This window comes from Sesamum indicum, linkage group LG1 (assembly GCF_000512975.1).
Source record: "Sesamum indicum cultivar Zhongzhi No. 13 linkage group LG1, S_indicum_v1.0, whole genome shotgun sequence".
In the NCBI taxonomy this organism is placed as follows: domain Eukaryota; kingdom Viridiplantae; phylum Streptophyta; class Magnoliopsida; order Lamiales; family Pedaliaceae; genus Sesamum; species Sesamum indicum.
In genome coordinates this window covers 14,700,065-14,713,510 of record NC_026145.1, presented here as the reverse complement: position 1 = coordinate 14,713,510, position 13,446 = coordinate 14,700,065, and the positions used below count along the sequence as shown (strand labels likewise).

The 13,446-nt window shown below is 33.3% G+C and overlaps 2 protein-coding genes across 2 annotated transcripts in view; one reads left to right on the top strand and one right to left on the bottom strand.

Annotated features, from left to right (window-relative positions):
* The window catches only part of LOC105168069 (65-kDa microtubule-associated protein 5), a 9,245-nt gene extending 5,199 nt beyond the window's left edge, over positions 1-4,046 (top strand). Inside the window, exons 7-11 of the mRNA XM_020692066.1 lie at positions 232-383; positions 2,229-2,316; positions 3,163-3,236; positions 3,310-3,384; positions 3,534-4,046. Coding sequence (XP_020547725.1) covers positions 232-383; positions 2,229-2,316; positions 3,163-3,236; positions 3,310-3,384; positions 3,534-3,788 — 644 coding nt within the window. The 3' untranslated portion in view covers positions 3,789-4,046. The remainder of the gene's footprint in view (positions 1-231; positions 384-2,228; positions 2,317-3,162; positions 3,237-3,309; positions 3,385-3,533) is intronic.
* On the bottom strand, positions 5,778-8,098 carry LOC105167824 (WAT1-related protein At5g07050). The gene is made up of 6 exons (XM_011087644.2): positions 7,806-8,098; positions 7,628-7,690; positions 7,433-7,549; positions 6,901-7,312; positions 6,631-6,782; positions 5,778-6,259 (listed from the first exon to the last, which is right to left on the bottom strand). The coding sequence occupies exons 1-6, from the start codon at positions 8,015-8,017 to the stop codon at positions 6,022-6,024; spliced, it is 1,194 nt and encodes a 397-aa protein (XP_011085946.1). The 5' UTR covers positions 8,018-8,098; the 3' UTR covers positions 5,778-6,021.

Below are 13,446 nucleotides of genomic sequence, written 5' to 3'. Positions count from 1 at the left end.
CTTTTCTGAGTTCTCGGGTTTGACACGTGCATATTTGCCAGAATGGTTCTGCAAATCTTGGAAAGTAAATGGTCCTTTTATTTGGTTATTATTAGGATGAAAAGGACATGATAACCTTCCAAGAAAAGAATTGAAAAATGAAAATAGACCTTATTAATGTGCATGTTTGCTGTTGTGATTTTTCCAGAAATACTTTTGTGAAAATTCAATCACTTCAATGTGCAACTGCAGGTAGTGTCGATCTTTCTGACCTTTTATCGAGTATGGATGGTCAGATTGCAAAAGCCAAAGAACAAGCTCAAAGCAGAAAGGATATTTTGGATAAGGTGGAGAAATGGAGACATGCAGCTGAAGAGGAGAGCTGGCTTGATGAGTATGAAAGAGTAATACTTTTCTTCTGCTATCTTAATTTGTTTTACCATGCCATTAGGTCCTTTAGGATTGATTGTAAGAAAGTTCCATTTTTCAAGTTATTTTTAGATGATCTTTAACCTATTCTCTTGGAGTCTTTGAACTAGTTCTATTTGAGTTAGTTCCGTTAGATTAGTGCAACCATGATACACATATTATTGCTGGCTTATTTATACTCGTCCATTTGCAATTTGTCTTGTAGTCCACGTATGTCTCTTCAATATTGTAAATTGTTAGGTTAAGGTCATGCTTGTTGAGAACAAAACATCTACTTAGTTAATCATGGAGCTGAGGCATATTTGATAGTAGACTTAGTTGGTGTCTGGAGAATATAAATACTTTAAACTAAGCATACAAGTACCTTTGCTGGATTATTTCATTTGTGTTCTTTATATAAGTTGTGAAGTTGTGATGATGGATGTTGAGATGTGCATATCTTTGTTTCTGACTAATAATAGCATCTTTTAGGATCACATTACTTACAGCTAGGCGACTATCAAGTGACTTTCCTAAACTCAGAATTGTACTTAGAGTCTCATACTTGGGGAGGTTTACAAAATTAGTACCAATGGAGATTGCTTACTACATTAGCACGGTTTGTGCTGTAACTTACACATTGTGGCAAAATTTTGGCTTCTGTTAGTTTCTGGAAGGGAATTGTATTGTGTGCTACATCAGGGCACTAAAATAAGCTGTGGATACTGATCAGGTGCCATAATAATGCTGATTTTCATTACAGATCCAAAATTTACCTCAATTTGTAAGTCACGAGACCATATGTGTTAAATCCATGACCAACAGGATTAATTTTGCAAACTCCCTTGGCTTGTAGGCCTGTAATTGCAAAATTTGCTCATTGTAACATGAATTGCTGGTGGGTGCATACAGAATTCAATGCACTGTTGCTGTTCCGCAAACAATTGGGCACACGCTTGACATGTTAAATTGAAGCTAGTGCTTATATTTTACCATGCGTGCAAAATTTTTACAACTTCCGGAAAAAAATGGAAAATGCTGTGTTATGAAGTCCTTTACTATACAGGCTGGTCCTAGCTAGGTCATCTCTTATCCAGAAAAAAATTGGTGCATGTTCATGTAAGGTTCATGTCGGATCAACTATCAACCAGTCTCAAGCATCTCAGCTAGTGTTTTCTCTCTTGGCCTTAAATCAGTTCTTAGATTGTATTTTTTCCTCATACTGAGGGGACACAACAGCCAAGTTTAAAACCTTTTAATAGTATTTCTTATCCAAGACAACTGCTAGCATTCTTCACACCTTTATGTTCCCGATCTGTATGGCCTCATCATCTCGGCCTTGAAGAATGCCTATCAATAATGCTGATGACTAGTTTCACCAAAGGCTGACTGGTGCAAAGGTTGAGATCATTTTTCCTGCATGGAGATTGGAGAAGATCTTTTGCATCCAGTGTGTGAAACCTGTTTCAATGTGATTTTAAGTTTCTACTATTTATCATTGCTTGGTAAGTTCTGTTCTAACTTTAAGAATTTTATGTTTGTACTAATTTCACTTAATTGCCTTTTCTCCCATGTGCGAATTTCCAGTGCATGGGTTAATCAATTTGGATGACATGGCCTGTTATTGGAATCTGTAAATTGAGAGATTTGGCTTCCCTTTTTCTTCTTGAGATGTAATTTCCCTGGTTTGAAGTTTTATTGTTACACTGTGATTTGTAGTAGTTGGGGCTTGTGCATGTGATGGATAAAGATTCTTTCATAAGTTTTATACATTGGGATTACGCATTTGATAAATTTATTGGTTGAGTTCATAATTATTTACCTTTTCATCTTACTGCCAGGATGAAAATCGATATAGTGCTGGAAGAGGAGTGCACAAAAATTTGAAACGTGCTGAGAAAGCAAGAATCTTAGTCAGCAAAATACCATGTGAGCGAAGTCATCATGTTTGATACTTAGTCTTTTTTAGCAATTGAATAATGCCTTGAAAAAGTCACAACTGCATGATGGATTTTAGGGTTGATAGATATTTTTTTTGTGGCTTATGCAAAGCTAGTCAGTGTCCAAACATTTATCTCTTTATGCCATTGCTTATTATAGGAGTGGCAGGATATGATTTCCTCATCATTTCTTTTGTTGGGAATATTTGGCTTTTTTCATTCATGGTCAGGTTTGTGTTTGGTACCCACCGAGCGGTGAAAGAAACATGCAATTATCATAACCAGTTGGAGTCTAGATTGAAAAGCTTACATGTCACTGCAGCAGTAATTGCTATTTGGTTATTCCAGCTCTTTGGGTTTCTATCTTAGTAAATTTTAAAAAATTGATGAACTTCCATTTTGTGGTTTATGAGTCTGGAATGAGGACTAGATTTGCTTTTGTTCGGTTCTTTAAGAGTCTTCACCCACCATTGTCTATTAATGTGGTTTCTTCTCAAGCAAAGTTGTCTTTTGGGCCTCATTTGTCACTTTGATTTCTAGAACCAGTTGCATCATTCCATCTGATCCTTCAATAGATTTTGGTAGTGAATCAATTATGCAGAAACTCAAGGAAAGAATTGAGAAGAGATTCTAGAAGCATTCTGGTCGTCTGCCCATTAGCAAACTAATAGACAAAAATGTTCTTCTCCTGATGGTGCTGTGATATTGTTAGGGATATGGGCAAATTTTTCTCCTGTTTTAGCATATCATTCTTCCCGTACATGCTCTGATTGTTTCTTAACATAAGCAATAAGATTTTGAGGAGAAAGTGAATCTTTTTGAAATGCCATCGCAGCTCTTGTTGAGAGTTTAACCGTGAAAGTAAAGGCATGGGAACTAGAGAGAAATATGCCTTTCCTATACAATAAGGTAACACAACTCTGTGTCTTATTTTCTTTCTTAAATATCAGGTTTCTATTTCTTCCTGACATGTGAATTCCAGGCTCCTTTATTGCGGACATTGGAGGAATTCACCATTTACAGACAAGAAAAAGAAGAGGAGAAACGCAGATCTCGGGTATGTCTTGTAATGGATTCATTCACATGATTTTGTTGGCTACTTGTCTTTTGACATGCATCTACTATCAACATTTTGGTGCCGCATTGTTGTGAGATTATCAATACAAAATTCAGGTGCTCTTACTTTAATACTTGAACATCTCTTAGGAACAAAAGAAGCTACAAGATCAATTAGCTACTGAACAAGAAACACTCTTTGGTTCAAAGCCAAATGTGAAGAAACCTTTGGGTCAGAGCACATATGCTAACACAATGGTTGCAACACCAAATAGTAGGCGTGTGGGGATTCCTTCAGCCCGTCATGGAATATCTAGTGGCAAGGACAGGAGAGACAGTGGCAAGGCGGGTGGTGTAATTCCCATCAACTACGTCGCTCTCTCGAAGGATGACAGAGGTAGTTAGACCAGAAATGCTAATCTTTGCTTTGCTCAACTGCTACTGCTTGGTATATACTGCACTCGAGGAGGTCCATATCCGCTGTTTGATTGCACTACCACTAACTGATTTTTTTCACCCGAACCTTATAGAAGCAGAGAGATTCACCTGCATGGATATGGTCTTAATTGAATGTTTTTACTTGGGAGAGGGAAGATAATCGTACATACCCCAATATAATAAGTGTTCAAGCACAAAATGCTTATAAACTCTTAACCGTCGAGAGCCTAATTGATGATGTATCCTGTAGTTTCAGAAACAATGTTTTTTTTTTTGTTAAGATAATATACAGTTCAAGTTTGATGGAATTTTACTGTTGAAATGCATTTTCTCTGTTGAATTTGGGCTGAAATGATTTGCAATTTTGCATGGGAACACAAACTACTGTAATTATTTAGTAACTAGTAATGAACAAGTGTGTTCCACATGATTCATATGATTTTATTGCGTAGTAGTATAATTTTAAATTTGAACTATTAGATTTCAAATATTTGAAATTAGTTCGTAATATAAAGAAACACAATTCTCAAAATATTGATAGACACGAAAATTTTTCACAGATATTGAAAAACTAAAAGATAGTAAAAATGCTAAATAAATATAAATTAAATAATGATATAACTTAAGTAAATTGTCATTTAAACTCATGCTTTCATCAATCTTTCTCTTGTTTGATCTTGACTCTGATCATATAATACTTGTTTTTGGTAGCTTAAATGGTATTTTTAGTGTTTAATTAATTTGTATGAGAGATACGTGAATGTAGTTGGAAAAAGAGTTTGATAATGAAAAAAAGAAATGCTTTCAAAGAAGAGAGGTAGCTCCACAAAAGTTAAACGATGCCAAGATTCACAATAGTTCAATCTAGAAAAATATGAGGGAAGTAAAGAGCAAGATTATTATAATTAATATATAGAACAAGGAAGAAAGATTAACAGAAAACTTAAATTAGATAATAATGAAGCTTATACTACAATTTTTAAACCAAGAAAGTGCAGTGCATCTTAGGTATCATCAGCAACTGGAGCTGCTCCTTGCACCACAACTTGTTACTTTTTTCTTAGTCTCAACTCCTGCATACTCTTGCACCACACTATATATATACATATATATTCTTTTCTATTAAACTTTTATTCTCTTCCTACTACTTATTTCAACTATTATATTGAATATTTTATTCCTTTATTTATATAAAAAAAAAAAAAAGATCAACTCACGAGTCTGCTCCCAGTTCCGTTGAAACAATATTTTATTGATTTGAGGACAACTATATATGTCATCAAATTCTCTTAAATGGATTCTATCAACGGTTATGTTCTATACCTAGAACTAGAATCCCTTTGCATGAAGAGATACTAATTAATGCTGTAAGGAATAAAAGATATAGGAATCCAAGAATAAGAATCATATTTTCGAGATTTTTCAATTAAATACGAGACTATATATACTTTATAAGATATCGAATACGGACGTACATCATCGAATAGATATATTCTATTCGATGTGCTAAAAAGAACAAACAAATATTTGACGTGGATTGAACTATATATAGTTTTCATGCATGAATATAAATAAAAAAAAGGAAGAAGATAATTCCAAATACCTTTTCATACGCAAATAATATTATCTATCATGTTTAAATAAAATCAATGTGAAAACTTGAATTCTAACCACGTTGATCAACATTTATCATAATTTTTAGCTATAACTTATGTTTTCACTGCCCATGCAGAAATAACAGCCAATATCAATTCAACAACTGTGATTAATTACTAGCTACTGAATATAATTTCTAGACAAAAAGTCATATTAATTAGTGCATGCAGGAACAAAAAATGCAGTGTCTTCTTGTGTTTGAGCTAGTATGAATGCAATAAATTATATCTAAGAATCCAGATCACTATCATCTGCATGTTGTGTATGAGATTCTTGCTACAAGCAAAAATATCGAAAAAATTATTCCCAGGGAATTAACACTCCATTCCAAGTAGTAAAAGAGATTCCTGGCCTGATTCTCTTAGTTGCATAATCAAGTCCTAATTACATTCTTGGCTTACTTAGTTCAACCAAAATCGATCCATCTTAAAACCCAGAATTAACGAGGAACTAAAGATCGTAATGAAAACAAGTACAAAAATCCCAAAATAAACAAGAAAAAACGAAAACGAAAACAAGAGTGATGAGTTGCTCTTCATGCATGTCAGACTTGTTGATGATCGGTTGCTTTGGTTGGGGGGTTGGATAGGGGCATGTGGATAGCAATTGACGTGCACTTTTCAGCTTCTATGTTTTCCACCGTTACTTGTGTAATGTTACTATCTTTTATGGCTTCTGGTATTTCTTGCAATTGTCTCTTTATCTTCTCCTCTTTTTCTTCCCTGTACTTCCCCCACAGTACTGAGTAGAGACCCACCACAATTATCACTGATCCGATCACACTGTTTGATGTCACAAAGTTATGTATACGTTAGTTAGATAAACCGAAGAAAATATTTTATGGGGCTAAATTCAAATTACCTGATATCAAAATTGAAACGGGCAAAAACTTTAAACTTCGAAGGGAAAAAGTAGAAAAATCGTGTTTTAATATTTTAAAAAGGAAGCATCTGAAACCCATAGGGGTAATTTGAATTTAAGTAACAGTGCTAACCATTTAGACTTTTGAAGTCAAAATGTAAGGTGTCTTTTTGACATTTCTTTTAGTTCATATCCAGGAGGATTTTTGGAATTTATTTCAATTTTTACGTGGAGTAATTTGAATTTGACCCGCTATTTAGTAAATTATTTTTTTAGATAGAAGGAAAATTACCCTCCAAGATAGATTTTCTCGGCTAGTATGAAGGAGCCCATGATTGCGACGATGATCATCATCAAAGGGCTAAACGCGGTGGCGAAGACCGGCCCTTTCGTCTTCATTACAAGTCCTTGTACGTAATATGAAATGCTAGACGTCACAATTCCCTGCCATGTTTATAACATATACATATACTATTAACAATAACAGGAAAATTAATTATAGACACAACTGTGTGTATGTGTGTGTGTGTGTGTGAGAGAGAGAGAGAGAGAGAGTTCTTACAGCATATGCAGCAGCAAGGAGATTCATGTCCCAACCAATTCTCCAGACTGAGGTATTGTGTTCCATGACAAAGGTTACAGCAATAGCCTGAATTGTTCCCATGAAGCAGACCAATGATGTAAGGGACAGTTGATGATTCGAGTACGTTTTGAGGGCAGCTTTCTGCAAGATGAAGAGAGAGGCCCATGCAAGGGTGGCAATGATGAGAAGAATGCAGCCGATGAACCAGTCACGGTCGCTCGTCTCGCCTGCGCTGCTGCCGCCACCCGTATGGGATTGCCGGTGCTTAGACCACACCATCTCCACCAGTGGCCCCTTGTATAAGGTCATCAGCATCGCCCCTCCCACCGTTATGATCGTCCCCACCACTTTCGCTTGGTATATCACCTTCTTTATGTCCACTTTCTCCATCCTGTTCGACCCATCAACCAAAAAATTGTTCAGAACCATACACATAATAAGATTGATTAATATACAAGAAAATTAAATGAAAATTTTGTTATAATTAATGCACATATATATATATATATACCTGAATATAATAGCCATGACAAATGTTAAGGCAGGCAGCATGTTGCTCATTGCACATGAAAATGTTGGTGAAGTGAGTTTGAGGCCCGCATAGTAGAAGTTCTGATCAATCACAGGCCTAAATAGAGAAGAAAATTAAATTTCATTTGACGTTTTGAACGAAATTAGATAAAGGGATCGATGATCGATGACTAACCCTAGAAGCCCGAGAACGAAAATCTGCATGAAAACTGGGAATGTTATCTTTGGCTGTGCCTTCCTGCATTAATTAACACCTATGAATTAGATTGAATATATGTATGATACTATTCAATTCAATATAGTATCATATGAATATATGTAGATTAATTTACGTGTAACCGTTAAGTAGGTACCTCTCGAAGAAGAAAGCAAAGGGGGCTATGACGGCAGTGGCAATGGCATGGCGATAAACGACCAACACGTAGTGGCTCATCCCTCCGTTGAGCGATATCTTGGTTATGATGTTCATGCCGGCGTAGCCAAACTGCAACGATATCATACCCATGTATGGCTTGCAGTTCTTGAGGAAGCTTGAGCAACATGTTTGATCACTACTCTTGATCATTTTTATGTATGTTAGTGATGATAGGAAGGTAGGAGGGAGTGTGTATAGAAGAGAAAGAGTTGGTTCTTTCTTAGGAAGCAGTGAGTGAAGATGTGGAGTTATTTATAACAACAAGGCACAAAAACATGAGGGAATCATAACAAGAGCAAAAGTTTGGGAGAGACAAATTAAAGTTAGTTGTAATTAAGGGGAGTACTAGAATTGGTGGTGGCCCCTCTTCTCTCTTTAATCTCTATTTTTTTTATATTAATTTGGGGAAATTCCTGTCCCAATATTCTTTATAGTAATGTTGTATGAAAAACAACGAATCATATAATAAATATATGTATGTATATATGTATCTCGGTTGCTATTTAATCGATTGGATTTGATCATCCAGACCTGATCTGACCAAAAACCTGATGTATGAAATTGTTTCTTGGTTGGTTTCGTTTTCAAACTTCACTTGAAAAATACTGAAAATTGGCATCACAATATGTCACACTAATTAATATCATGTGATTCATACGTGCGTGTTCTTTTTGAAAATGAAAAATACATAATTAAATACAACACGTTTTATTTTACATATATAGCACGTAGCATTATGTAATATGAAAAATAATTCATTTATAATAAGGGTGCAAATTAAATTAAAGGGTAATTATTATTATTCCTTCATCATGTGGAATCTGATGGGAGTAGAGTATCAAAAAAGGCAGATGCGTTATCCAATTTCACGTAAAAATATCTTTTTTTTTTTTTTTTCTTTTTTGGTTGCTTGTTTCTGGAAGCTGACGACAACAAAAAAATAAGAAGAAGTTGGATCCACGTCCCAGAATAGAACAAGGCATCTGACTCGATCACCAAACAAATGCAAACCTTTGCATGCCCTAACCCCTCACAATTTGTAACTATTCATGCATCATCATCATCATCATCATCATCATCCTGTTTTTTTTTTTTTCCATATTTTTTTGTCGATAAAATTCTTTTCGTTACTACATCATTTAGTACTAAGATTCTTTTTATTACTACATCGTTCAGTATTAATTCAATAAAAATATTCAAAAAAACAAGACACTACTACTATTAATTAAAGACAAAATTACATTTTTTGTTTTGTAAGAATCAGTGGTCAACACTTTTAGTTCTTTGCTTTATGGGAGTTTCACGATAGTCATAAAATTGAGAAAACTCAACGCATTTGATCCTCGATTTTACGTGATTTTTCAAAATGGTCCTAGAATTATGAAAACTCAACACGTTTAGCTAGTCCTCTGCTTGACGGGATTTATAGAACAATATATGTCGAGCTTTCTAATTCTGGGATCATTTTAAAAATTTCGTAAAGCATAGGTACAGATGTTTGAGTTTTTCCAATTTTAAAACCATTTTGATAATCTCGTAAATCAGAGATTTAAAAGTGTTGAACCCGTTGTCATATAAGACTAAGATCGATCAGAAGCGTCTAATCCAAGTATAGGTAGGAAGGCACTAGAGAGCGGAAATTCGGCCTTATATACTCAACTTTCAAGATTCTTGCTTCCAAAATATAAAATTATCAAGATTCTGGTCGGGTAAGGGTTTGGGTTTAATTCTCTCGGTTTCGGATGTCGATTATATCCATCGTGCACGTCTTTTTCATCTCCTCCACGTAACATATATCTATATATTTGCTATTCTTCTTAATAAATATTAATGAACACTAATCGAGTCATTAATTACATTTGTTTTTACATAATTATTGTATATTATTAAGTATTTATCCGTATTTGTTGATAAGAATTACGTGGTCGCATTTGTTTTGTAATTAATTAATTACGAAATGGAAAGTGATTAAGTTAATTATCTTATAATCATCAGTTAAATAAAGATGTAGGCATAATCAAAATAGAGAGTGTGAGGTAGGTTAAAAGTGTTTGCGTCTCCATCCCACTAACGCAAACTCAATCGAAAACACAAAATTATGCTTCAAAATACCAAAAATGTTGTATACGGCAATTTAAAACATGAACGTTTATTTTCTTGTATTGGCCGACAAAGAATTACTAAATCAGATAGGAGTTTAGATCCATTCAAAGTACAATTAAGTAATTCAAATGATGCAAGAAATTTATATATAAAGTTGATATTCCACTACCCATATATATCAAAGTTGTTTTATGTACATAGATTTATTACCATTTGCCTACATACATAAATACTTTAACAAAGAAATTTATCTTATTACCACGGGCAATTTATTCATACATTACACTCTTTTTTTCTTTTTCTTTCTTCTATGCATCTTACATACGGAACAAGGATCAAATCAGTAGAAAAAATATGATTTTTCGCAATGATTAATTACTATAATTAAAAGAAGAAAATCGTACCAAATACAAATCAATCACGACTTTGCAACGGCCATTGACCGTTGTTTCTACAGGTGTGGTCAGAATATTAGTCATGGCTAAAACCATGAAAAATGTTTTGGTTATAACTAAAAACCATGACGTATATTGATTAATCCTGATAAAAATTTAAGTTTTTCCTTTGATTTTATTTAATAGTATCGATTTACCATAGTTTTTAAATTATGGTCATTTAATAATGTAGTAAAATTTTAATTTATTTTTTTTTTGGCAATCAATCTATAACCCTTGGAAAAAATAAAATAAAATCAGAGGGTTACCAATTGCAAGAAACAAAAGGCGATACATTAACATAAAGTGGAGCACCAATACTAAAATGGACGTCTAATCATCTCCAATTTCTCACATACTGATCATCATCACTTTACCTATATATATATACACACACACAGACACACAGTAACCTCCACAAACCCTAAATATGAAAGTGTCTATCGCTGTCGAGTTGAGTATAGATGGATCATCGGATGATGAGGAGGAAAGCGTTACTACATCATGGGATCCTTGCAGGCCATTTGCACAAGACATCTTTGTATTCTCTTGACAAATTGGAGAACAATTTGCAGCTTGTCCGCAACCTAAATCAATACTAATTGCTACATTGCTAGCTACCAATTCATGCATCATACGTATGCAAATCCATTATGGATAAATGTGAGCTTCTTGATTTGTTCAAAAACAAGGATTCAGACTCTTCCTACAATATATGTATACCTCAGCTAAGTATATACCTACATTTGTGTAAGAGTACGTAGTAGGGAGTTTGTAGGGTTAATTATAAAGGGTTTGAAATGCTTAAAAGCAAATCATATATATGTATCCTTTGATTGGATGCTCACTTCCTTAATTTCACAAAGATGTCATGTAGCGGAAGAAATACAATTTTAGTATTGTAATTTAGCAGGTGGTATTTTTCGTCCTATATGAATTAATTTTTACAATTTAATCATGTAACTTTTGAATTTAGATAATTTCAGTCCCGTATGAATGGATTTACATTACTAAAAATTATAATTTAATTGGGTCATATACAATCACAGATAATTTTTCTACCAAAAAGGACTAAAAAATTGTAAAAATTTTAAAATTACATAATTATATTACAAAAATCAATTTGTATAAGACCAAAAGTATCTATCCAAAATTACATGACTAAAATCACAATTTCCCCTATGGTAATAGGTGTTGGGAAATTGGTACCATGTTTTTTGAACATAGTACTATAAAACAACTTTGATATGGTTTTGGTTACAAATTTTGAGGGGAAAATTGAGCCACGTACCTTATGAACTCCATCCATTTTTTCAGGGTTTGATGAAATTAAGGAAAAAGTAAGAAAAATAGAATTAAAGTGATTATGTTTATTTTTCATTCATTTCATTTTCTTGCTTGATGTAAAGCCTAAACCCTAGCTACCATTTCAAAATCATCTTCCCTAATTAACTTTAAATGGATTCCTCAAAATTCAGTTTTAGGAAAGAAGTACTTTTTGCAATCATACCCATCTACTTATAATAGGAAAAAATGCAATCAACTCCACTGTAATAATACAAATATTTGACAAATTACCTGTCTATAAAAAAAAAATAATAATTTATCTCCATATATTTTTTAAAAGGCTAAATTCCATTTTACCCCTTGTATTTTGTTAAATTAGCAAAAAAGACCTTTATTCGGACACCAATATTTAACTTGATGATATTATTATACACATGTGTATTTTAGATAACACATCATCCAAATATATAACCAAAATGAAGGATGCACGCAATGGTTGAAACGTCAATCTCCCATAGACACGTACCAATGCACATGCAAGTAACATACATATACTTGTCTATTATTACAGCTCCAAATTCTAAGCAAAAGACTTCAACTTTTCTTTGTGTTTTTGTTTTTTCCTCCCACATCGAAAAGCAAAATTAGGTCAGACAACGCTTGCTGTTTATCAACATTAATTCCATCTCATTCATCACGATTGAATTCCCTTTGACTAGAAAGAGGTTTTCGATTCATGGCTGAATCTTTATAGAATCATACCCCTCTTTATAAGTTTGATACATAAAGTTGAGTGGATGATTCATTTTTCTTTTCCGCGCGCAGCAGCTTTAAGGAACCTATCGAGACAGAGATGTCGTGATTGTGGTCGTGGTCGTGGTCGTTTCAACAACCCCAAACATTAATTAATACATGTTTTGACTAATCATTAATTAATTCTCATTTCTCTAAGTTCAATTAATTACTGTTTTTTTTCTCATTTTTCATCAAAAAAATCAAATTAAGAAAAAAACAGTTAATTAATTAATCTTTTTCAATCATATATACATAAATCCATCGATCGATGTTTCATAATTTTCAGTTGGATCTTAATCAAATTATCTATATATATATATATAAAATATTTACGATGGAAGAATTTGCATATATATGCTTTATAACTTAAATTTGGTCTTTTGAGTGGAAAGTAATTAGAGGGTTGCATGCATGACTGATCACTGCATCTTTTTAGTTATATAATTAGAATCAAACTAAGCTGATTAGATTCATAAAGCATGCAATTCATTTGTGAAACATTCACTTTTCCTTTCTACTTAAAGGACCTTTTGAGAGAGAACCCCAACATTAACGTTGTTTTTTTTTTTTTTTTTGTTTTTTTAAAATGAGTTAGAAACCACTCACCATTGTTCACATGTAATTCAAGAACTATTCGTTTAGTAAAGGCGCCTTTAGTAGTAAATATACCAGAGGACTAAAAGTAAGCAATTTTGTAAGTTGTTGGAACTAAAAAAAATGGACATAGTTATCGGACTAAAATTAAGCATACTTAGCGGACTAAAATAATACTGTTTTCCGCTAGGTAATCAAGAGGTTGATTCACCTCTCTGAAGACATCAATGTATTGATTAACTTTTGAGTTTGAATGTATTGATGATATAATAATGGATCGATTTTTTTTTTTAAAAAAAAAAGAATGCATCATATATATATATATATATTTACCTAATATACGTGTATACTTTTATAAATCGGAGA

What these genes read in the sequence shown, in the direction of transcription:
- LOC105167824 (XM_011087644.2), bottom strand. Translation starts at nt 8,017, where the DNA reads ATGATCAAGAGTAGTGATCAAACATGTTGCTCAAGCTTCCTCAAGAAC. An exon ending in TTCGTTCTCGGGCTTCTAGG is followed by an intron (nt 7,550 to 7,627) that starts GTTAGTCATCGA and finishes TTCTCTATTTAG; the next exon opens with GCCTGTGATTGATCAGAACT. An exon ending in GAGAAAATCTATCTTGGAGG is followed by an intron (nt 6,260 to 6,630) that starts GTAATTTTCCTT and finishes GACATCAAACAG; the next exon opens with TGTGATCGGATCAGTGATAA.